The sequence below is a fragment of the Aspergillus brasiliensis genome (genome assembly GCF_001889945.1).
Source record: "Aspergillus brasiliensis CBS 101740 unplaced genomic scaffold ASPBRscaffold_5, whole genome shotgun sequence".
Classification (NCBI taxonomy): domain Eukaryota; kingdom Fungi; phylum Ascomycota; class Eurotiomycetes; order Eurotiales; family Aspergillaceae; genus Aspergillus; species Aspergillus brasiliensis.
Genome location: NW_027137446.1, coordinates 286,050 through 309,931, shown reverse-complemented (window position 1 = coordinate 309,931; position 23,882 = coordinate 286,050). Strand labels below are relative to the sequence as shown.

The following is a 23,882-nucleotide window of genomic DNA, read 5'->3' as shown; positions in this document are numbered from 1 at the left end:
GTGACCATCATATGTATAGATTATCACTAACTGTAGTTATCATATGCAATGCTTCGATATGAATACACGCTCTAATTCAATGTAGATATATCTACTATCTAAGCACTACTGGATATCAAGCTATACACATTACCAAATCATAATCATTACCCACTTCTGCAAGCCCTTTACAACTCCGCCAACAACTCTCCCATTGAGATCGGTTTCCTGACCGCGTTCGAGAATCCATCATGGTACGTCACCCAGACGCGTCTGCCCGCCTTTAACGTTTCATTCTGCTTCGCTGTCTCGGGCGACTCATCTGATGGCGGCGGCGTTGGCTCCTTGATGACTCTGCCGAAGAAGTCGCGCTTCACGTTCGGCCCATGTGCGGGCTTCTTCCCATCGCCATCATCCTTGAACTGTCCGTCAGCGGACTTGCCGGAGGATTTCTTGCCGATCTTGGATGTTGTTAGTGTTTCGGACTGCTTGCGGATGTTTTCCTTGCGGTATTCTTGGTCGAGGACTTGGCGGATGGCGTAGCGGACGGGTGCGGAGCCGCTGGCCGTGGGGGCGGATTTGGTTTTGGAGAAGGTGATGAGGGTGTCGAGGGGTCTGTGGAGGGGTTAGTATAGATGGTATAAGGGTTGTAAGAAAAGATGCATACGGTTCCATTCGGTAGGCCCATCCCCCGTGGGCTCCGGCGTTCTCAATGCGCACTTTCTCGAAGCGCACGCCTAGACCCGCCATCACGCGGACAGCAGCTTGGACGAGCGCGCGTTCGCTCTCTTTGCGCACGCTGGCTACGCTCCGTTGCTCGCCGCTGCCGCGTACCACGACTGGCTTTACGTCAGGTGATAGCATCCGGACGAGGTTCGGGATGAGGTCGATGACTAGGGAGTCGGTGGATCGGAAGAGGCGGGATAAGGGGGCTGAAAATGCGGATTGGAATTCTGTGAGGACAGCTCGGTTCTGCTTCTGCGCTTCGTAGGCGGCAAAGTCTGCTCGGGGGCCTGAGAACGGGTGTTCCTCCTCTTCGTCGTCGACTTCTGGGGCTTTGGCTTTGCCTTGGGCCGTGGCGAAGAGATGATGGAATGCTACGACGGATTGGCTGAGGTAGGCGCTCAGCTCCCAGTCTTGTGCGGTGTATACCTTGGAAGACATGGTGTCGTGGAAGTGTAGCCATTCGTAGGCTGCGTTGGGTTTGGAGAGGAAGGTGTCATCTTGGAAGCTTTGCAGCGGATAGGATGCGAAGCATTCTGCCACGGCGCGGTCGTGCTCGCCGCTCGCATCGACCATTTCACGTAGTCGTTCGATAGCATGGCGTTTTCGGAGGTCGGCAACGCCCACAGGCACTTTGTCCTCGGAGTTGGAGAAGGGATCGCGGAAGGAGTCGACGCCAACAGGTGCATCAGTGAAGCCAGCTCCTTCGGTGAAGACTCGCTCGATGAGATCGCGCACACCACCGCGGTTTAGGCCCTTGAAGAAGGTGCTGCCGCCACTGTTGGCGCTGAGGACCTTTTGCTCCAGCCAGCTTCGTGTCAGCCGTAGCGTAGATGGACACTCGTTCCTCAGCTTATGCGCCACCCATTCTGCTGCTACGAGAACGCTGCGGATGTCGCCCTCTGCTGTTCCGCTGCTCTTGACGCCGCCTTGTTTGCGCCGAGCAAGGCCCCAGGATGCTTCACAGAGCCGTCGGACACCGTCGTTGTCGGACGGGATGCCTTCGACGGTGAAAATACGCTTCATGCGTGTGACGACATTCTCTAAAGGTGCTTGGCGGACATGGATTATCTCTGCAACAGAAGCCGCGCGTAATGGTCGTAGACTAGGATGGTAGACATCGTTGCAGACCATGATCAGCGGCCGCAAGAATCGGAAGTTGTCGCCCTTCTTCTTCCTGCCCTTAGTTTGCTCAGTGGAGCCTGACGAGTTCTTCTGGTCCAGCAGCACGAGATCAATCAAGGCCTTCATGAAACCACCCTCACCACCGCCTCCAGATCCGCTGACGACACCGTCTACTTCGTCGACGACAACACAAACAGGCCGTCCTGCCTTGCGTACCTTTTCCTCGCCGACCTCCACGTTCATGCCCTTGACGTTCTCTGTACCCAGGGAGTCTCGGATTCGGCCCTTCACCACATCCTTGCTTCGATCATCACTTGCGTTGATTTCCAATACTTCGTAACCAGCCTGTCGAGCACACACATGCGCCAAGGTAGTCTTCCCCAGACCCGGGGGACCACATAGTAGCAAGACCTTTCGATGTGTCCGTTCCTCATCCTCTTTGCCGTTGAACGGTTTCTTCGCCTTTGCCCTAGCGATGTTGGGAAAGACGATCGGTTCCCAGGCCTTCAGCCAGCGCAGGACAGATCTATGCGTGCGTTCGTCTCCGATTAATTCAGTGAACTTCCGCGCGCGGTATTTCTCGGTCCACATGGCTGTAGCTAGCTTTGCGCCATTCCGGTCGTGAATTGGGGCTTCGATGGACGGTTGTACCACTGGAGCAGGTCGTGACTCAGCGGCTGGGGGAGCTTCGGGCTCATTCGCAGCTTCATCGAGAAGCCTGTGGATGTCGATACCATAGTAGCTCTTCTGCGCCCTTCCCGGCGCTGTAACAGAGCGACCCGCAACAAGTTTCTCGTAGCTGACTCGGGGTGCGGGTTTCTTCAAAGAAACATGGTGCGTCTTGCCCGCGCAGGTCTTTATTTGGATTGATCGAAAGGGCCTTCTTGAGGGAAGAGACGTAACCAAGGTGCTCGGCTCCGGAGCGGGAGTGGGATCAAGGTCTCGCTCGGTAGATGCTGGCTTCGGAGTCGAGTCTGCTGGCAACTGAGACGGTCTTGGGATTTCGGGAAGTTCAACAGGCGGTTGTTGGATGATATCCTCTTGCACCTCAAACTCGCTCCTCAGTTGTGCATCGTTAAAGGCATCCCAGTCGTCATCGTCGTCGCCTTCATCCAGAAACCCGCCCATAATCTTCTGCCGCTTGGGCTCTTCGGTTTGCGATTGTTCTTCATTCTTTCTCTTCTGCGAGTCCGGCGACGGAGCGCTCGACGAAAAGGGAGCGGGGGATGCAATGAGCGGCATTCTGATAGTAGGCGGAGAAGATGGTAATAACGCGAGCGTTCGAATAGGAGAGTAGATGTCCTTCCGCTTAGACGTTCGTGTCGGAGTATCTGATCTCAATCAGTTGATACTACCCAACACTGTAGATGGTCGAGTCTACCAGGCCTTATATCCTCGTCACTGCGGAAGACATCAGATAGGTTCCACGACCGGTGCTGGATAACTATTCCCTTGCGCGTATGTTCTTCCCGTTGAAAGTTCAATGCCTCGAATTCGTCGGAAAAGGTATCGGAGGGGGGTTCGGGAGGGTCTCCCTCGGAGTGAAGATGGATGGCCGGATCGAAGGAGGGAGGGATGGACGGGGGCGACGTTGTCATCAAAGCGAGTCAGCGGTCATTCGAAATGATAGTGTCTATGAAGGAGTGTCCACTCCGGAGCGAGTTGATATTGTCGAGTGGGTTGATGCAATGATAGATTGATGGAGTTGATCTGCGACGCGTGCGACGCGCCGCGGACGCGCTAGTCCCGATTAATTAATGGCCCTTGCTATCACTAATGCGGACCCTAGATCTATACAACAGTACGGAGTAGAAGAATGTCAATTTACAGAGGAGATGGCGAGATGTTAAACTTGGTATTAATTAGGAGTAAAGAGACTTATTAGGTTTGTAATAACAAAAGCATTTATTATCCCTAGTTATTCAACAAGAAGCTCATCATAGCAGGTTTTATCCAATTCCAACGCCATCAAGCACAAACCCAGCATATTATAGTCTATACAAAGCACGCGCATATCCTCGTAATTGAAGTCCTTCTTTCTCCTCATCCATGTTGTATGTCCAGCACCAACTGCAGATGGCCTTTATTTCAAAGACAAGTATGTAGCGAGAGTTGTGTAGTTGGTGGTCGGAGCACGACTCTTTTCTTTGGCAGGCTTGGGCGAAGCAGACTTAGGCGAAGCAGACTTGGACGTATCAGGCTTGGTCTCCTTCTTCTCCTTGCTGGACAGCCACTTCTTGCTCGTGGCTTTGAGGTCTTTCAAGGTTGATGCGGTGGAGGAGACGCTGTAGCTGGACGAGGCGTCGTCGAAGGTGGAAGTGGACTTGACTGATTCAGGCATGGCTTCGGTTGTACTTTTCAGGAAGACTTTGAAGGAAGTGTATGGTTTTGTGGTAGTATTGTTCAAGAAGCTGGGTGGATGTATAGTTCAGGTGGAGTAGTAGTGGTTTGGAGAGACAAGGAAGACAGTTTAAATTATGCAAATGAGCAGTCACAAATGATCTGGAAGTTTCTTGAACAGTTAAGATATGGATTCTACAAAGCAAAGGCTGCCAGAGGCTTCCATCCTTCTTATATATTGACTGCCTGCGTCTATTCCGTGATGATGGATTTAGTCCGAAGCCCGCGGAGTAAAATCTATGATGCCCCACCCCGGCGTCAGAGGAAATGATCAAGGCTTAGCAATCGGACAACATCCTATGATCCTACATTGTCAGATTCTTAGTTTAGACTTCAACTTGTCCCGGTGAATCATCAGCGCAAGTGATTGCATAGTGTGGCCCACCCATGATGTGGTAGGTCGCATACCAAGGAGCGAAGGGCGTGTGGTTGGGTGTCAACACGAGGCGCTAACCCAGTGCGGTGGCCGCCATTGGGAACGCCGCTCTTTGACTCGAGAAGGCCAAGAGGTCAAGGGGTCAAGATCTGCCTGATATTGTTGAGAGGTGGGTGACGACGCCCTTGAGTTTGCATTTGAGTGGGATGTGGGCTCGCCGACGTCTGCATACGGTGCAATGCAATCGGTCGGGGTACTAAAACAGCATGGTCGGACTGGTCTCGATGCGGCTTTGGAGTAGACAAGAGTCTTAGCAGACGCTACTAAGCGCGCCGAGCCTGCGATGACTCAATGCCTGAGGTTAACTATACGGTGTGTCATCCAGCCAGACAAAGCCACTGCCTGCAACAGGCAGAATCTGACGCATGTTCTATCGTAGCCAATATTGAATTAACTATGGCTAAAGTGTAGTCTAGAATGCTGCCTGAAGTCGAGATCCGTAAGAAATATTGCTATTCCGACTCCGATGCACGAAACTTCCAACTCCGAAACTAATTTTATTCCGAGCCAATGAGATCCCGTGCCCTGACAATTACTGCAGAGAATTCTATATTATCCAGCTTCGATTACTCTAGGGGTGACTCGATTATATGAAAATGTTTGGCTAGTTGCTGAAGTCTCTTTCCGTAATTGAATTGTTCAAAATATCTAAAGTGATACTCCGCATCCAGACGAGCTGCGCCACAATGCTTCATCCCAACTCCTTGTGTATGCCGCCCTCGTTCTATTGCCAATTTCTTCAAGTCTCTGTCAGTAGCGAGTTGGTGATCTTCTAGTCCCTCTGACTTCTCTTTGACTTTGAAGATTACCACCATACGATCGTTCATAGTTCCTTTTACCTTCCAGCTGCTTCAGATCCTCCGAGCTGGAGGCCTTGAAGCAATAAGTGTGGGAAATAACACGCTGATATCCGTCCTGAAAAGTATCAATCTGAGTCTGTTCCTAAGCTGAGTCCTCCTAAGAGTACATTCAGGGAATCGAGCTTCGTGAGGCGATTTGGGTGACTGAGCGCAGGTCTTCTGGTTCCATAAGCCTACGACAAGCCCTTTCACATAAAGGCCACCGCGGTCTTTCGGATATCAAAGAGTCTATCCACGTACTTGCGTATCAGCTTGCACATGACCCCTACTGGTGATGGATTTTTGGTTATATCGGATGCAGTACTGTGTTTCCTGTACAAGAGAAACGGAGTCAGCCAAGAAGCACAGAGGTTCTCAGGAGATATGCTGATGGGATGGAGGTTGAATTAAAAGGCGGCTCTAAATAAAGGCTCCGAGTGCGGCTGTAACGGCTTCTGGTTCGGGAAAGCAAGCCCTAAGACACGTTCCTTGGTAGGAGAAGAACGCCAGACCAGGCACTGGGGATAGTGTCAAGGCTCCGACATATGTGGGTTGGGAGCCTCTCTCAAGATCATCTTCGTGTTGAGGAAAACTAGGAACATCCAGACGGAGATCGGAGAATAAGGCTATACAGCAGACGAAGGGTCTGGTGAAGCGTCTAGTTACGTGGAACTTTTCAAGCGAAGATCCCAATTTGCAGTACACAGCAGGCATTGGAGATAGGGTATGAAGGTAAGAAGCGAGAATCCAGTTGATGTAGATGTTATTAGATGATAGAATGCAGATTCATAGATTTCAGTGCAGATCTATGCGAGGACCTGGCTGGTCAGATAAGCGGTCATAAAAACCGGTAGATGATATTGGCCTGCCTTTCTGTCATTCATACTGAAAATCATCTGTCTACAGAACAGTAGCAAGGTCAATTGTTCGATTTTGAATGGTGTTCAGGGGAACCACTGGCTACACAAGAAACCGAAAGAAGGATATCAGAGATTATAACAGTTCAAGAAAGAAAAAAGGATTTCAGTAGCAATATCAGCAGTGCGTAGCCCAAAACTCATCAGTTATCAAGCGTTCCAACGAACTCCATCCCAATACGCTAGCGAAACCGTGCTGAGCGGTGCCATATCCTTCTGACCGGCCCCGAAAATCGATGTTTGCGAACGCCATCATATCCTGCTGGAGATACTGAGGCCACGGCCTAGTTAACAAGTGCATATGTCGTGCTACTGTGTGCATAGATTCGTTTCAAGATCTGTGATCCCGATAGTCTTTCGCAAGGCCGGAAAACGGGCGTGGAGCGGAAGGTCAATGTGGGAGCGAAGAACACAATATTCATGAAGAGACGACTTCAGTTGCTGGCTGAGTGGTGACACCTAAAGTGACATACCTATCGGGGCTAACTTGACCTCTTTTTCTTTGCCTTTGGCCTAAGGAGACATTGCCAGTTCCCTCGAAGACAGCTCCTGCAAAGAATTCTGGGAGGGTCTTTTCTCACGCCATGTTTGTGACCAGAAGAGCCTTCAATATTTCCGCAATCTTCACAGACGACCTGTACCCCATTTTTCCGATTGTACTTTACCTCTTGGGTTTTCTGGCTATAGAGTATAATTTCCCGATCACGATGTTTCTTATGTTGACTGTAATAAAGATTGCACGGAGGGCAGAGGATTTCAGAACTCTCACGACCGACATGAAATAGCTTCTTATTAGCCAACATTTCTGACCCCTCAACTGCGTTGCAATTGCTACACAGTATCGGTCTCCCGGCCTTGCGATCGGCATCGACAGCAAGCTTGATTTTTCTGGTCTGTATCACGCCTTGGCTGCAATGCTCCTTACGATCTCTATGATAGAAATCACATTTATAGCATAGGACTTGTCCGAGGTCTCTGTTGTTCAGATGTTTTTTGCCACGACAGACTGGATCCCCTTCGGTGACTTTGCAGTGATCACAGGTGATAACACCGCCAGCTGACCGAGCTTCACTGATATAGACTGTTTTGAGAAATCTCTCAAGCTCCTCAGGCGTACGCAACCTTTTTCTGTCACGGTAAAACTCCCCGCAAGCCTGGCAAAGGAACTTTCCTGGTAAACCAGGCCAGACCCGATGTTTTCTCAGCTTACCACTGTCGCCGTGTCTCATGGGCATTTGGGATTCCAGCCTACTGCAACCTGTGCAACTGGCATCATTCCCGGCTGCTGCTCGCACCGAAAGGCGCTCATCCATCTTGTCAAGAAATGCCTTGTCTGGGAGCCTTTCATATTTATTCCTGTAGTTGCTACAGCGGCCGCATAAATATGGCCCTAACGGGTTGCCAATCTCAGCAGTCTGACGAATTGCCTTTGGCGCACCCTCTGGACGCAAATACTTGGGCCATGTCATGCTATTACATACTGGATTATGGCACGGCGATGCTGATCTTGCTCCTTTATTATAGAACCCTTGACTCGGTGGCCAGGCTGCATTCAGTCCATGCCATGCCACCGTTGGGATCTCCACAACAAGGCGAGCTTGGGCTGCCAACCTGTACGATGCCGCTGTAGCAAACCTACTTGTGTTTCTGAAGAGCTGGTAAGTGTTAAGCAATACCATAAAGACACCTTCCAGCAGCATCAGGTATCCGTGCTCGATAGAAACATCAAAGGCGGCAAGCTTCCGAAAATTTGACTGAACACCCTCCCGGCAGATTTGCCGGTAATGGAGACTTTTAACATGCTCATTCGGCAGAGGTCTATTCGTATAGTTCCTAGCTATACTTAAATGATCCCTAGCTCTATCCTTGAGGCAACTGGATGACCCAACGTAGACCTCACAGCCAGCTCTGTTAGAGAAGTCAATGTCACCAGTGGCGATATTGGCATAGACACCCTGTCTCTTATCATCCCCTACAGGAGGAAGCGATAACAAGTCTTCCGAAGACCATTCCTTCTTCTCAAAGAGGGCTTGTACCTGCTGGGGAACCCCACGTACAAACAAGGATACGAGGAATTCCACAGAAATACTCTGGAGAAGATGCCAGTAACCAAGAGTCACTGGTCTGAATTCTTCGCCTGTATCTGGGAGACTGGAACCACGAGCCCACCATACCAGATCTTCCAGAACGGCGCGTAGTGTGCACGCAAAGGTGCCGTCTATATCCACGGTCCCAATGATATCGACTGAGCTTGGGGCTGTCAATCGCTCTGGTATCGCCTCGCCAGCGTTGTCAGACTCTGCAGGGTACTCCTGGTCTTCGTATTCGTTATTCATGCCATCAACTTCATCATCCATATCTTCATCGCTCTCGTTGAGTGGCTCTTCAACAGTGGCACCATGATAACTTGCATTGTCAGACTTGGAGTCGTTATTGAACGATGACAACTGTGCTCTAGAGATCCAAGCACTACCATTCGCATCCAATTCATCATTTGAGTCGAGTGCCTGGGGATGACGCTTCCTGCGACAAGGCGGTCACACTGGTTCACTGTCGTCCTCAGACACAAGATCGTTCGCATTGCCACCATCATGGTACGATAGTAACTCTGCTTCAGAGATGCCGCCACGGCTATCCCTATCTGTATCATCGGAATCGGGCTCACGGGGACGCTTTTCTAGGCGGACAGGAACTCGGATCACCGCAGAGGTTTCGTCAAGCTCTCCCGTGGATTCATACTTAGCGCCTTCTCTAGGGCTGGGGATGGTCATGTTGCTGCTTGGGGACAACGGGAGGAGTGATTGTTGATGCTGATTATGACAAAAAAGGCCAGGATGTTGTTGATGAATGTTGGAAATGTCGAAGATGTGGGGTTTCACCGACTTGACGCTGCGAATTTAGCAGTAGAAGAGGTTGATAGATGACTCGACGACGGGAATAGACGCAACAGGCTAAGCCGGTAGATAGAGGGATGATAGTGATACGATATGTAGTCTATGGTAGAAGGCAAAGAAACACAAGGCCTGTCTGGATAGTCAAGCCAGCTAGGCTATGGAGAATCTGTGTTCAGGTCGAAGGGGAAGGGAGGTGTGGGTGGCGGCGTTTTATAGGTAAGAGCCTCAGTGCTGTCTGTACCTACTGCATAAAGTGTGTAAAGTAAGCGCTGACCGGTAATTAATATGCTGGGAATGGTATTGATAACACGAGGAATATACAATTTTTCCTAGGCACGGCGGAAGATGCCGTAGGGCAAATGAACTCGCTAGAAGTATTTGGAAGCTGTAAGTCCTCATACAAAGCCATGGATGCTCTCGTTGTTTGTTCACAGTCATAACAAGTTGCTTTCTTTTCATGGTAGTAGAACACAATTTATGCCTACAAGAGCCACGCCATCCAAAGGGGGAGAAATAATTCCAACCTAGCGTTTTCACACACTTCTTGGATCTTACTATCATACGACATTATATCAACAAGGTATGTGGGATTCATCGTCTGTTATCCAATACAGCTAACGGGATTAGGTGAGATGTTGGGGGAAATTTAGTTATTCAATAATCTGTTTGTTTATACACATGATAGGTATTCTATGTGGCCAGGATCCGTAGCCGTTTGCATCTTTAATGATAGTATTTTACAAAATCTGTGGTCCCCGCTCTGTATAATTCATTAGATATATTCAATTTTTCGCCTGGGTTCGGCCAAGTATCCCCCGGTCACAGGCAGCTTTGAACGTGAATAGAGATGTCTTAGTAGTTCTCATGTAGTTTTGATTACCGTAGTGATTGGTTCGATTGGTGAATCCTCCACAGCCTATCCCAAGGTAAACCCAGTGGTACGTTGATGCGCGGAGGATATCACGTGCTTGACAGAGCTCAAGCTAAGATGAACCCTGCATACCCCTGCAGCTTTGCACGGGAGGTTCCCTGGCTACTGAATGTAGGGGATGAAAGAAAGCCCTTAGTCCTATAGCTGTGTTTGTTGGCGTTGCGTTTCTAACATAAGTTTTCCACTGTGTGTTCCAACATGTAGTAGTTATATTAACTAGCCTGACAAATTAAAAGAAGCTGAGGGCCCATTAAAACTCTTTCATGGATTATGCCGGTGCCTAACTCAACGGAAAAGTTCCTTTGCAGATTTGCAGTAAGAATGACCCGATCCCTTGAATGTTGAAGGGTTCACTCACCTTATAACCATGGTGATTCAGGGCAACTGGCACTAGTCTGGTTTGAAAGCATATTCCTCTAAAAGAACGGGTTGCTTCAGTGAGCTCTTTGAGGCTTTTGGCCGGACCCATGATCGCAAATGTAGCCTGAGTTATCGGACAGGGCCGCAGTTTCCGCATGGAAGAGTAAACCAGAGGAATCCGTCCAATGAAGAGTCAGATTAGGCTCCTGATACCGACTAACAATCCAGAGACAGGCCTTGAATGAGGAACTATAGGTAGACAGGAAGACTTGGGTGATATAAGCCTAAATAAACCTGGTGTGACAGAGACCGAATGGAAGAGGTAGACGAGGTCATGGCTAGGAGGAAATATGGATTCCAAGAAATTTGGTAGACGAGATGGTTCCATCTCACGAGTTTGGTACTGGCCTTCGTCTGTCCGAGCTATACAGATGACAACCATACGTCGCTTTTTGTCGCACATGCTGTTTTAAGGGATCACTACCAGAATAAAATTTGAAGCACTTGTTGATGAGGAAAAGAACTCGGCTCATAGCTTGTTAAGGACGCCAAGAGATACAATACGTGGCATAATCAAGGTGATTAAAATCCTGTCCATACAGATGAAAGTAAAATAGGGCTGTCGGGAGGGTCAATGAGTCCAGAGTCAGGTAATGTGCCTCTCTTGAGTAAAGAATGGCAATATGAGTCGCTTACAAGTAGCATGCTGTAAATGCGTAAGGCATGAGGATATGGTAGGAGAGTACTCCGGCTAGACTGTAATAGCGGGCATAGATGTACATCGCCTGATTGTAAGAATGCTGCTGAAAGAATCCTTAGAAGGTACCTGGTACGGCTCTGCTGATAAAGTCCGAATTCTGCCATTCCTCACCGCCATCATCAGCCTCACCTCAACCTCAACCTCAGGTCTTGGCAAACCCGCATCGGCATATGGAACGCAACGAAGTCTTGTTTCCAGCTCATTTTGAAGGTAAATCGAGAAATAAACATATCTTACGGTTCTTTGAACATTGTTGCATCTTCCTATCAAGTTCTTTTACTCGGAAATCACCAAATATTGGTCATTAAGCGAATTTTGATTTCATACGACCGTAACCTCTATAAAAATCGTCCAAACGAGCTATAACCTCAAATTTAGAAGTCCTCATCCTCAGAAACGTCCTCGCCTCGCTTTTTACGAGCGATACGTTCCTTTCGCTTCTTTCTAAGCTCGGCAGAAGTGAGCTTCTTCTTCTTCTCGACGACAGTCTGTATCCAAAGTTAGTATAGGACTCGAAAAGCTTTAGAAATCTTGTGACACTCACCTTGTTACCCATAGCATCAACGACCTCCTCGGGACCATCCTTAGCCTCAAGACGAGGTCCGGAACCTTGTCCCTGGACCCAGTTGTGGCCGGAGGGAGTCATCTTACCGTCGACGACAGCCCAGACTTCCTCGGTAAGGTTCTCAGTGAACTCACGGGAGTGAGTGATGATGATGACACCTCCCTCGAAGCTCTTCAGGGCCTTGGACAGAGCACCCAGGGAGTCACGGTCCAGGTAGTTAGTAGGCTCATCCAGGACGATGACGTGAGGACGCTGCCAAGAGCAGGCGGCCAGGACGACCTTGACACGCTGACCACCGGACAGACCGCGCATGCGGGAGTGGGAGACCAGCTCGGCATCGAGACCGAACTGCTCGCAGTGGGCCTCAATCTCCTTACGGACCAGAGGACGGAACTGACCGCTGGCAAGAGCCTCCTTCTGGTCAACCTCGGCGACCATCTTGGCGTGGGACTGCATGATCTCGTTACGGGGAATCCAGGCGTTGTCAGTGGTCATCATGGGAGTCCAGCGCTCGCTCTTCATGCCGATGTTCTCACCCAGCGAGAACGAACACTCGTACTCGTAGCTGTTCTTGAACTTACGACGCGCGTGGATACCAATGACACGACGGGGGGTACCATCGATCTTGTAGATCTTGTCCATGGCCTTCTCGTCCTCGTCGGTGACGATCTTGTTGGCACGGTCCATGGTCTCACGGTCCTCACCGGTCTGGAAACGCCACTGGATGTACTCGGAGGGAGTGGAGTCGAGGTGGTTATCAATGTGAGCGAAAGCGTGCTGCTTGATGTAGGCGATACGGATGTTCTCGTGCTGGTAGACGTCACCGGAGGTGGGGATCAACTCACCGGTCAGGACGTTGACCAGGGTCGATTTACCAGCACCGTTGGGACCGATGACGGCAATACGAGAGCCCAGGGAGACCTGGAAGGAGATGTCGGTGAGCTGGGGCTTGGGGGTGCCGGGGTACTGGAAGGACATGTTGTTGACACGGATGATGGCCTTGGCCTTGGTCTTGACACCCTCGAGGAAACCGGGCTCGGGGAACTTGAACTCGAGCTCGGAGGCACCCAGCTCGTAGTAGGAGCGAGCCGAGGGGACACGCTTGACGAACTCGCTCAGGTTACCACGGTAACGCTTGAGCTTGAAGCGCTCGTAGTGGACGACGTGCTGGATGACGTTGTCCAAGAACTTGGAGTCGTGGGAGACGATGATGGAAGTGCAGGGGGAGGTGCACAGGTAGTTCTCCAACCAGGCGACGTTCTTGACGTCCAAGTGGTTGGTAGGCTCATCGAGCAGCAGGATATCGGGGGACTCGAACACGGCACGGGCCAGAGCCAGCTTCATCTTCCAACCACCGGAGAGGGAGGTGATGGGGCTGTTGAACTGCTCACGCAGGAAACCGAACTCCTCGAGCTTGGCCTCGACGTCCTCCTGGCTGGTCTCGACACCGACCTCGCGGAGCTTCTTCATGGTCCAGCCAATGACGGTCTGCTCAGTATCGGCAGCGTCCAAGTCGTGCTCAACGTAGACGGTCTTGACCTCATCCTTCTTGGGGAAGCCCTCGAGCTGCTCGTTGTTGATGGCACGCATGAGGGTGGTCTTACCGGTACCGTTGGGGCCGAGCAGACCGTAACGCTGACCACGCTTGAGGCGGAGGCTGGTCTGGTTCAGCAGAATCTTGGCACCGTAGGCCAGGGAGAAAGTGCAGTTGCACAGATCCTCACCCTCCTCCTCGTCGGAGAGAACCTCATCCTCAGCAGCGGCACCGGGGGAGGCGCGCTTGCGGAGAGTCTCGACGATGGGCTTGGCCTCCTCGTCACCGACGATGGCGGCAATGTAGGGGAGGGCGTTCTGGGTCCAGCTGGTGACCTCAGCGTCCTTCTCATCGACGAGCTGACCAGCGATGGCAGCAACGTAGGTGATGACGGACTCGGCCTTCTCAGCCTGGGCGGAGAACTTAGCGGAGAGGATCTCCTTGAGGATAGCGGAGACGGTGGAGATGTCACCAGCGGTGGAGATCTCGGGGATCTTGCCGTTCTTGACATCACCGACACGGCAGAGAGTGTCCAGACCCTGCTTGGTCTTACCACGGGCCTCAGGGTCGGCCAGAGTCTCGTAGTTCTTCTCGAGACGGGGCATCAACTTGGGCAAGAAGGGAGCGACAATCTGAGGGTCCTCGACCAGCTTACACATGTTGTCAACGATGACAGCGGACTTACGCTTGATAGCGGTCTCACGCTCAACCAGACCACGGTCCAGCAGGGGGACCATGATGGCGAGGGTAGGTCCGGTGACATCGGAGACGAAAGTGGTGGCACCGAGCAAGTGAACGGTCTCAGGGACGTTCTCGGGCTTGGCGATACACTTGATGAGCTCGGGAATGAAACGCTCAATATCCTTGTTGACGATCAGACCGCAGACCTTCTCCATGGTGGAGTAGGCAGCCTTCTTGATGTCGGCCTTGGTATCCCACATGGCCTCAGAGACAACGGGGATGAGTTCGGGAACACGGAAAGAGAGCTGAGCGGGGGCAGACTCGACGAGAGCGTTGATGCACTCGAGAGCAGCCAGCTTCTCCTGCCACTTCTGGGCGTTGGCGAGGGACTCGAGGATGGGGGGAAGGATGGCCTTGACGGCATTGCCGTTGACACCCTTGACGATGGCAAGGGCAGCACCCTGGGCGGCGTTCTTGACGGGAACCATCTTGTCACCGACGGCAGCAAGGACGGGGCCGAGGAGGGTGACGAGGTGAGGCTCGACACCAGGAGCGATGGTGGCGTGGGAGGCAATAGCGCGGATACCCTCGCAAGCACGCTCACGGACAACAGCATCCTTCTTGTTGCTGAGCTGCTTCTGGAAAGTCTCGACAGCCCTGAAAAATTTTCATCATGTTAGCCATCCGTCACCGACTACTAAAGACGGCAGAGCGGGGGTTCTTCAGTGAGGGTATACATACTTGAGGGGGAGAGCCTGCTCGGGGATAGGGCCGCTGAACAGGTGGGCCAGGTTGTCGGCAGCAGCGTTCACCTCATCCTGGGAGGAAGAGATGTTGAGGTTCTTAATGAGGTCCTCAAGGACAGCGACGGACTGAGCAGTCTCCTTGCCGGAGACCGCAGGAACGGAGGAAACATCAACAGCAGGCATTTTGATCGTGACAGACGATATCGTAACGTCGGAGAGATGGAAAAAAGGAAGAGAGAAGAAAAAAGGAGGAGAAAAGAAGCGAGAACGGGTGGAAAGCGTTCTATTAGGGTATCTCGATAAGAGGTGGCGGGCCCACGAAACCGCGTCTGGAAAAATTCACAGCACGCAGCAAACGCTCTAACACGGCCGCACAGGCGAAATCTATTCTTTTTTTTGTCCGAGAAACGACAAAAAAAACAAAGCACAATTTTATGAAAATAGAGGAGCAAACCTCTTAAGAGAGAGAAATGGGAGGGATGGAGAGGAAAAGGGAGGAGGAGGGGGGGGGAAGTGAAGGAGGGTGGAGGAAAGTGATATTTATCGCTTTGTGGCCTGCATTTCGCCGCCCAACTTTTTTTCAGACCCGCCGCCAGTCCCAGAAAATCTCTTTTAATGAAAAAATTTTCGCTGTTCCTTAGAATTTGTCCCGCACTAACAACGTTTTCGGTGTAGCGGCGATGGGCTGTCGAAGCAACGCAACCGTGGCTCGTGAGTACCCCAATCTGCGGCCGCTGATTGGTTGCAGGCCGGTTTTCGCTGAGTCAGCCGCGCTGAACCCTCAGCCAAGGTTGCCCTGGTTGAGCAACTCCCATCCCAGGTAGGTTCGCTCCATCCTCCACGGCCTGTCCGCTGCCATCATGGTTCATTGAAGGTTATTTTTTCTGGCGGTCGCCTCCCTGCCGCTCGTCCCGACTCTTCTCCGTGCGGGAATCAGCGGAAATGGAGCAGTGGGAGCGGACATCTGGGATAGTGATGGATAACTAGTAACCTTCCCCGACCGATATTACCCCGTCTCGATGGAATGGGGATTATTTTTGTATACTTTCTACTCTGTAACATAATGGGATGGGTTGCCAGCCAATCCCCTTTCAGATCATCAAGCCATTTGCAAAGCATTCACAAGTGCCCCTTTCTTTGACAGGGCTGAGTAGCCCTTGAACACAGCCGGTTTCTGTACAACCTTTTCTCCCCCCTTATCGCCGCTTCCTGGGATACTTGGAACGTCGCAGAATCCTCCCTACCACCAGATGTATCTCCCAAACCGCCTTTTCATTTTAATCGTGGTGGCGCTGCATGCTGGCGCATCCCTTGATAATGTCCTTGACACGCCATGAATCCGGGGATGCAACATCCTGATACCTGATAGATAATAGTAATCCACTGCGGCCGGCTAGTTTCCGCCCCTCCGTGTAATCACTAATGAGTTAACGTATGGGCTTGGTTGGCCCTGCAGATGCTGCTGCTTTTCATGCCGGTCGCCACCTCTGATCATTCCCGGGGTGAAGTGGCGCAGCCCCCCTTCAGGACAAGAAAAGGCTTCAGAAAAAGGGATAACAGAAGGGGAAAAGGAAAAAGAAAGTGAAAATAAAAATAAAAATAAAAATAATAAAAACTCTACTAGCTTAGAGTTAACCAGAAGCCATGGCCCAGGGCCAGATCGGTCTCCGTTTTCGCCCGTTCGCCTGGACTGGCTCAAGGTATGAATAATAACTACAGAGTAAATCATGGCTATTGATGACTGGCTGGTCTGAAGAGTAAGTACTGAATTGTCCTCACAGCACTGCTACGTGGGCATACACATGTGAAGGATGTTTGCTCCGCCATAAGCGAAGCAAGTCTGACAGTTCTTCCCCAGACTTGGGATGGACAACGGTAAGATGCAGGCAGACCTGGGGAAATCCTGCCCGAAGCAATAACCATGTTGTCCCGGAAAGGGAGCATTATACTTTTGCGCCCGGAGATTGATCCCCAGAGAGTCACGGAACAAAAGGAAAGGGAGAACGAAACACTCTCAGGCATTATTCCGGGGTTTAAGCGTCGCAACTCAGCCTGAAACAATGGTTGATTGCAGGAGACGACGCATCACCGCCATTTGTCTGACTCAGGCTCTTCTCACCGCATTCAAAAATAACTAACCGACTATCAATATTTGCTTCTTTTCTTTATGTTTGTTGCTGATCAGCGTGTTAAAATCTTCACAGCCCATTGTCAAAAGTGACATCCAGACCTGCCGCCTCAGCCAACCCGAGAACCGTGCCTTTTCTGATGTGCACTGTCACATTATGGGGCCCCCCATCCTTATCGCATCACTCTTATCGACCATCGAATTTTGAGTTCAATTTTCTCCGGATCCCCTTCCATTCACCTTATCCCCCGCGAAAATATTCAAATCGGTAGTGGCAACTTGGCAACCACGCTATTGCCACAGCAATGGTGGAAGTAGGAACCTTCCTTGAACCTGAGAGCGCTATTCGTCCGTGATGGTGGGTCGACACGTCGATTTTCTACTGACACCTCGCAGTTTCTACAGTGCACATCCAATACTCTTTTCGTCTTTTCGCGAGATGGCAAAGTACTTGTAAGAGTCTTAGACAAATGCTGTCTACCTTTACTAACTGACCATCATCGTTATATCATGATGAGTCATTACTAGCCAGATCTTCATTCATACCATATTCATTGTGGTTTACCTCGGGTGTTAACATTGAGCTCCCTTGGTACGGCAGATCTACTACTTACTATACTGGACCTTAAGCGAGACATCGTCTTACTACGTGCAAGCTGATAGACATCGCGTCGCTCTCAGCAAATACCCATCATTCGATATCATACATTTCCCACCCACGACATCTTACAGTAATATATAAAGTAATAGCCTGCTCTGTCTGACTCCCTCCCGACTCATGTATATTCATCCACGGAAGAGCCAGGAGGCTGAGTACATGAACTAAACAACGCCACACAGACAATAATGCTATCAATCATATGTTATTACTTATATCTACGACTCATGATGATATAGAAGCCGCGTACTTCCGTCCTTCATCATATTTACCTGCTTGGTACGTAGCGGGCGCGATGGACGTTTCAAGAATGCGTCAGTATTTTGTCTATGAGCAAGAACTATATTTCCATACATCTGACCATTGTCCGACTCATGTCGTTTAATACGGTAATAAATCTGACCCATTTACATGATTCAGAGAAAGCATAGCGCGGACACATGACAATGATTTTGAGAATATAGATCACGGCTTTGAGATATCGTGATCTATATACGGTAGTATATGAGACCGACTGACAGGACTCGTACATTACATCTTAGGCAGTATTTGACCTGGGGAGGTTGAATAACCACAGTAGTGCCTGAAGAAGGTACATGTAGAAAGAGGGAAAGAACAAGAGATGAAGACTGTTGTTATTTAGATCTTATGGATTGTTCGTTTCGTCTAGGCATATCAGGAGAATTGCTCAGGATAAAATGAACACTGGGATAGATAGCAAAATACACGCGCTTTTGATATCAGCAAGCATCATTGGTCTAGTGGTAGAATTCATCGTTGCCATCGATGAGGCCCGTGTTCGATTCACGGATGATGCACTCGAATTATCTTTTTGCTCTTTTTATCTTTGCTCCCGCCGACCCAAATATATCCCTGGTTCTATATCCGACTATGATATAGCCTGTTTCTCCGTTGCTATATCATGCTCGATGTTCGAGGCCATTGGGACTTCCTGCTTACCCACGCTTCTAACACAACAAACTAACCTCTCTCTGCTTGTTTGTAGAATGTTCCTATTGCTCACTGACTTAATTGACTAGACAATTTGGTATACGAATACTGTAACACTGCCATCCCTAATAACGAATACCCCCATGCGGTACACGACGAACCAGACAAAAGGGAAAGCATAATGGTGCACTTCACGCCCGATTAATCGCTATCACTAGAGGAACTTGAACTCGAGCTCGAACTGGAGCTCGAACTCGACGAACTAGATGTTGACCGACGACCAGAACCCTTGCCATGATGCTTCTCTTTGTGCTTCTTGCGTCTGGGAAAACCACAAGTCAGTGCATGTATAGCAGCCTTTATAGCCGGCAGACTTACAGTTTACTCGCGATACTCATGCCTGCAGCTCCTGCCAATGCACCTCCCGCGACACCGAGCATCCCGCCTCCCATTTTGTGAGCCAAAGCGCCTCCACCGACCGCGCCGGCGGTATTCGCGACAAAACCCTTTTCACCCTCGGGCGGGTTTGTAGTAGGAACAGGCTCTGACTGCATCTGATAGTAGGATGCATTCTGGCCTTGCTGAGGCTGAGGCTGTGGTGGATAAGACGAGCTTTGCTCATACCTCATGGACGTCGTTTGGTCATGCCGATAATCTCCACCTGGTCTGTTTGCATCGTAGGGAGGAACATAGCTTTGTAAATTGTGCGCAGGATAACTGCCAGGAGACGAGTTCGCATACTCATTATTGGTAGGCTAAAGAATCAGCTTGTCATTATCCTGGATGGAGACGCTCACGACCCATAAAGCATGCGAATACGGAATTGGAGTTATCCAACCAGAGGTAGACATACAGGAGCCGGGTTGTATGCATACTGCGAAGGCTGTCCTTGTTGATATTGTGGCGAGGAATAACTCCCAGAGGAATCTCCGTATCTGTATCCAGCAGCTTGCTGACTATAGTAGTCATACTGTGGATGATCGTACTGGTTATTGTAGTAATGCTGGCGGTAGGGATCCGACATGATGGATAGTAAAGTTGACAGAATGATAATATCGATGCTATCACCCAAGGAATTGAGAACAGATGCAGCACGAAGTGCAATATGATTTGGTGAGAGACACAATAATGATGCTGGGAGGGAGGAACTGGGTAGTCGTGTGGTTGCCTCTTTGTCCCGTCTACAGTTGCACTTGCCGGTCTTACTAAGATTCACGTTGCTTCGTGGCACCATTCATGTACCCGCGATATGCTCGTTATTAGTATATCTCGATACAACCGTTCTCATTCGCATGTTGCAGAAACTTTAGCTCACTAGCACGAGTACAGCCCTCCTACATAATTCAGAGCTTGCCTATTTAGATAGTCATAGGCTCGCTGCCGCAAGGCGGCAAGACACCGGCGGGACAAGATGTCGTCTCCAGGTAAAAAAGGCCCTGTTTATGATATTACTTATTTGTCTTTTGTCATCGCGATAACTGCTAGATCAAAATGACATATCGCGTCTATACCTTGCGGGCGAAGATCAAGTCCAAAATCCGAAAGACCTGGCGGAGACTCGTATACGAGAGTCGTGACCAGAACGCCTTGAATTCTAAAGGATTCGCGGAGCTTGTGACTACAGATATCGTGCAGGTGATTAGGCACATCTATACTACCATAACCAACAGTCTTAGAGGAATCAGTGTCTATTCTTTGATTCAGATCAGCAGAATGTACGGAAGGGGATTCAAGGACATGCTCTGCCCCCAGGCAGTAGCTGGTTCGTGGTAATCATGATTTCGGAGAGCCGGTACTATCTCAACAATACTATCATGCAGAGAGAAGACCGAAGAAGGTTACTCAAGGTGCGGGATCTGAAGACGCCCCTGTCAATGCTCATATCCGTCTTGTTGAACTTGCACAGGAATTCTGCGATAACTACTACACACAATACAAGAGTACTGTGCCTGTTGTCCGCTTTTGGAGCTTGAACAGTTCCAACCATGCAAATCGGTTTATCCCGGCCACGCTCTGTCCGAGCTTCCTGGACAACCTCGCAGGATTTATAGTATCCCCAGAAAGAAAGAAATGATAGGTTGATCCAAAGATTGCACACTTCTTCCAGGACCTGGGAGCTTTTCGAAACCCCCAGTGCGCTAGTACGGATCTAAACTCATCAGTGAACATCTTGACGACATTGGCCAGACCAATATAATGGTCTGAGCAGACGTGTGGTTACGGCCAGACTTCGCAAGGGAAGCGAAAGAATCAGTCGAGCCCTACATGCTAACCATATTTCTGCTCCCTGTAGACTACTGATGGAGGAGTCTATTGTGTATAAGGTATAATAAATCGTTAACACTGCGTCGTGCAGATGGTGATAATCTTCCTGATGGACATGACTGAGAAGTGACTGTGGATGAAACTGCAGAAGTCTTGCCTGAAGCTCTGCTGTTCATTTTAATATGTTCCTTGTTAATCTTTCTTTTCTTTCCTTTTTCTTTTCTGCCCCCTCCTCCTCTTCTCTTTCTTCATTCATATACTATATTTGATAGAAGTAATAGTGGCATATTGGGCGGTTTGGATGGATTGTCTGACTGATATAGCAGGCTAGCCCTGCACTAAGATAACCACTCATAATAATAGCCGCCATTGCAAGCTGCATGCCACAGATGGTTGCAGATGCCTCGAACTATTCCATCTACGGTCAAAAGACATGGGCCTGGCACACCATCATATATTACGGAATGCAACTTATAGTTATGCCGATATTAACCATTCATAATTGCCACGAGTTTCTCCGCTAGTTCTCCTCATGATAGAACTTATTTCACTGCTCTAGACCTACATAGTCACTGACTCCAAGACTTCCCTCGTCGAAGAATGGAAGGTGAAGGTAGACACTAATCAGTAATTAACCACACTTGCAGAAGACCTCTCTCTCGAGATAAATGATATGGATGATACCCCTACGAGATCTACAATTTTGACCGTTTTGTGAATTTCGATTTGCAGCATTCAATGATATCCATATTAATCTGCGTCCCAGTCCCTGCATCTATATTCCCTTCTGAGCAAAGCGAATGAGAAAGATTCCCTACGCAGATACTTCACCAGGCCCTTCCAAGCTATATAAACTTGTCCTCCGGCCCTCCTCGATCTCCCCATTCTTCTCCACTTCAACCATCTAGATGGAGGCTTTCCTATCCCAGAAGACTATTACCTGACATACTTGTCGAAGCCTGATCTGTCATATACTTCCTTCAAGAGATACAGTTAGGGCAAGGGTCCTGGGCGTCCAAGCACTAAAAGTTCTACTCAGGATTTAGTTAAAGCTATATTCTAACGACTAATAACATCAATTTCAATCCGAATTTCGCATTTCGGTCTTTACTGTCATCGACAAATTAATTTGTTAGATAGCCCGCGATAGCATCTGAAGGGAAATCCTCCAGTTAGAGCTACTCGACTGAACAGCGAAGAAAGGTCTTCACGAGTAAGAAAAGGAAAGAATGGGTCTTTCAAGCCACCCGAATAAATCGGGTAAAATACTCTCTATAAAAGGTAAGAGAAGGCTTCGTTGATCCAAAGTAAGATTTTCCTAATGATGTTTGGAATGTTTATGGTGTTCTACGATATTGCTTCTTGCGATAGCTAGTTATAGCTATATGATGTCGCAGGCGAAGGTCTCAAGATCTTTGTCTTGATGTTTTCGAATTTGCTGTATACATTGTCTTAATTGTGGCGATCAATTTGGAACTATAGTCCTGCATTTTCAACGGGCGTCGACACTAACTGAGCTTATAGATTCAGGATGCTCTCATGGATGCGGGCGTGCTCTGCCTAAGCATGACTTGTACGTTCTCTCATTATGGGCTCTGGTATTAGAGCTAGAGAAGGGCTAATCTTCTGATCTGCTCTCAAAAAGACCGTCGTATCGTGAGTTTTTCCCTTCCTGTTCTTGTTTCTCTTTCTCTTGGGTTCACGTTGTTCCTTCGCTTCACTGACGGGAGTCTCCCTCCCCCGATCATGAATGACCAGTGTGTGCTGTTCGTCTCGGGGTGACACATACTACATATACCTTACCATGAGCAGCTCACGTCTCTCAAGTCATCCAATGAGAGGACTCACTTTTTGTCGTTCGACAATCCTGAAGACATAGGCTAACAGTCGAGTTAATAGTTCCACCGACGTAACTCTAGCCAGTTCCCCCGCCGTCGCCCCTTGGGCCCCGGCCAGACGTTCGTTTTACAGTTCGCCCATCTCATGCGTCCCGTCGCTCTCGGGTGGAAATCGAGAGGTCAAAGGTAAGCTCTTTCTAATATAAGATTTGGAGTATCTGTATGGTACTATACTGGGTCCTGTGGTAGCTACATATGTCTATGTATTAGATGTGGAGCTCTCGAGATACATATGAAAATCTGTTTCTTCTTCTTTGTCTTGATATTTTGCATTTGAGATATACATCATGTCTGATAACGATCGATCTAATAAGATACGGTCGTGCTACTGATGGACATTGATACTAACCGAGCTTATAGATACAGGATAGCTTCCTGGACGCCTCTCGCGGGCCCTCACGCCTGTTCAGCTCCTCCGGAAATCGGAACTTCGGGAGAGTCTGAAATTTAAGAAAGGAGCACTTCACCTCTTGAGAGACCAGAAGAAAAGAATAGAAAAACAGCAGAAGAGCGTCAACCTGGCCGTCTGCGAGATGAAAGCCGGATATATATCGCAGAAATCCTGAACTAAAATCGTTGGTTTGACTTTCTTCCCTTACATAAGGATTGCACAGTGTTTTTTTTTCAATCTGGTTGTATGTGTTGCTCACATAGCAGGACACGCATTGTCACAATCGGACTAATTACACTCACACTGACTCTTACAGAGGCCACCGAGGCATTGGGACTCGCATTGGAGCGATGCAGCATTGGATAAATATATCATGAAGGATTAAATTGGATTTAAAGGCCTTTGACAGGAACAAGTCTGAGTTAGCCTGGATTTGCGACGATGGATGAAGAAAAGAATAGTATAAGCTCACTGGAAGAATCGATTGCTGAAATGGGCCGTGCCAATAGTATGGTCAAGGAGCTCAAATCTCTCGTCTCGTAGCTTTTGGGGTCAAACTGCTTATAATATTTCTCATCTGGGCGGAGGTCCCTTGTCTGGAGGTAGAGGCCATTCCAGGGCGATACAGGACAAAGCGGGCCCGACAGTGGGAAGCGACAGGTTGGGGTAATTTATTGATACTATAGAGCAGGAAGATGACC

At 49.4% G+C, this 23,882-nt stretch overlaps 6 protein-coding genes and 1 non-coding gene across 7 annotated transcripts; 1 reads left to right on the top strand and 6 right to left on the bottom strand.

Moving 5' to 3' along the window:
* Positions 1 to 167: 167 nt before the first annotated feature.
* Positions 168 to 3,069, bottom strand: ASPBRDRAFT_123731 (putative sister chromatid cohesion factor (Chl12); the record flags this gene model as incomplete). The annotated part of the gene is made up of 2 exons (XM_067617629.1): positions 168 to 594; positions 647 to 3,069. 2 exons carry the CDS (start codon positions 3,067 to 3,069, stop codon positions 168 to 170), a joined length of 2,850 nt encoding a protein of 949 aa, XP_067479625.1.
* A 667-nt stretch (positions 3,070 to 3,736) lies between these two features.
* Positions 3,737 to 4,476, bottom strand: ASPBRDRAFT_42066 (uncharacterized protein). Its single transcript, XM_067624728.1, has one exon. The coding sequence runs from the start codon at positions 4,166 to 4,168 to the stop codon at positions 3,911 to 3,913; it is 258 nt and encodes an 85-aa protein (XP_067479624.1). The 5' UTR covers positions 4,169 to 4,476; the 3' UTR covers positions 3,737 to 3,910.
* A 712-nt stretch (positions 4,477 to 5,188) lies between these two features.
* ASPBRDRAFT_537330 (uncharacterized protein) lies at positions 5,189 to 5,706 on the bottom strand. Its single transcript, XM_067627113.1, has one exon. It carries the CDS (start codon positions 5,488 to 5,490, stop codon positions 5,230 to 5,232), a length of 261 nt encoding a protein of 86 aa, XP_067479623.1. The 5' UTR covers positions 5,491 to 5,706; the 3' UTR covers positions 5,189 to 5,229.
* Positions 5,707 to 6,823: 1,117 nt separating this feature from the next.
* On the bottom strand, positions 6,824 to 8,863 carry ASPBRDRAFT_672396 (uncharacterized protein). The gene is made up of 2 exons (XM_067628861.1): positions 7,815 to 8,863; positions 6,824 to 7,547 (listed from the first exon to the last, which is right to left on the bottom strand). Exons 1-2 carry the CDS (start codon positions 8,774 to 8,776, stop codon positions 6,902 to 6,904), a joined length of 1,608 nt encoding a protein of 535 aa, XP_067479622.1. The 5' UTR covers positions 8,777 to 8,863; the 3' UTR covers positions 6,824 to 6,901.
* Positions 8,864 to 11,738: 2,875 nt separating this feature from the next.
* On the bottom strand, positions 11,739 to 15,073 carry ASPBRDRAFT_29354 (putative translation elongation factor eEF-3; the record flags this gene model as incomplete). The annotated part of the gene is made up of 3 exons (XM_067622648.1): positions 11,739 to 11,852; positions 11,909 to 14,801; positions 14,886 to 15,073. The coding sequence occupies 3 exons, from the start codon at positions 15,071 to 15,073 to the stop codon at positions 11,739 to 11,741; spliced, it is 3,195 nt and encodes a 1,064-aa protein (XP_067479621.1).
* Positions 15,074 to 18,423: 3,350 nt separating this feature from the next.
* Positions 18,424 to 18,494, top strand: ASPBRDRAFT_t143. The gene has a single exon. It is a non-coding gene; the product is annotated as a tRNA-Gly (tRNA).
* A 177-nt stretch (positions 18,495 to 18,671) lies between these two features.
* On the bottom strand, positions 18,672 to 19,754 carry ASPBRDRAFT_42061 (putative glutamine-serine rich protein MS8). The gene is made up of 3 exons (XM_067624727.1): positions 19,481 to 19,754; positions 19,006 to 19,382; positions 18,672 to 18,949 (listed from the first exon to the last, which is right to left on the bottom strand). The coding sequence occupies exons 1-3, from the start codon at positions 19,649 to 19,651 to the stop codon at positions 18,829 to 18,831; spliced, it is 669 nt and encodes a 222-aa protein (XP_067479620.1). The 5' UTR covers positions 19,652 to 19,754; the 3' UTR covers positions 18,672 to 18,828.
* Positions 19,755 to 23,882: the final 4,128 nt, after the last annotated feature.

Bases quoted from the DNA above. Each gene is read 5' to 3' on its own strand.
- ASPBRDRAFT_537330 (XM_067627113.1), bottom strand. From the start codon at position 5,490: ATGAACGATCGTATGGTGGTAATCTTCAAAGTCAAAGAGAAGTCAGAG.
- ASPBRDRAFT_42061 (XM_067624727.1), bottom strand. From the start codon at position 19,651: ATGTCGGATCCCTACCGCCAGCATTACTACAATAACCAGTACGATCAT. The intron at 19,383-19,480 runs GTATGTCTACCT...CTGATTCTTTAG, and splicing joins ATGCATACAACCCGGCTCCT to CCTACCAATAATGAGTATGC. The intron at 18,950-19,005 runs GTAAGTCTGCCG...TGGTTTTCCCAG, and splicing joins ATGAGTATCGCGAGTAAACT to ACGCAAGAAGCACAAAGAGA.
- ASPBRDRAFT_672396 (XM_067628861.1), bottom strand. From the start codon at position 8,776: ATGGATGATGAAGTTGATGGCATGAATAACGAATACGAAGACCAGGAG. The intron at 7,548-7,814 runs GTTAGGGCCATA...TTACCGTGACAG, and splicing joins ACTGCTGAGATTGGCAACCC to AAAAAGGTTGCGTACGCCTG.
- ASPBRDRAFT_42066 (XM_067624728.1), bottom strand. From the start codon at position 4,168: ATGCCTGAATCAGTCAAGTCCACTTCCACCTTCGACGACGCCTCGTCC.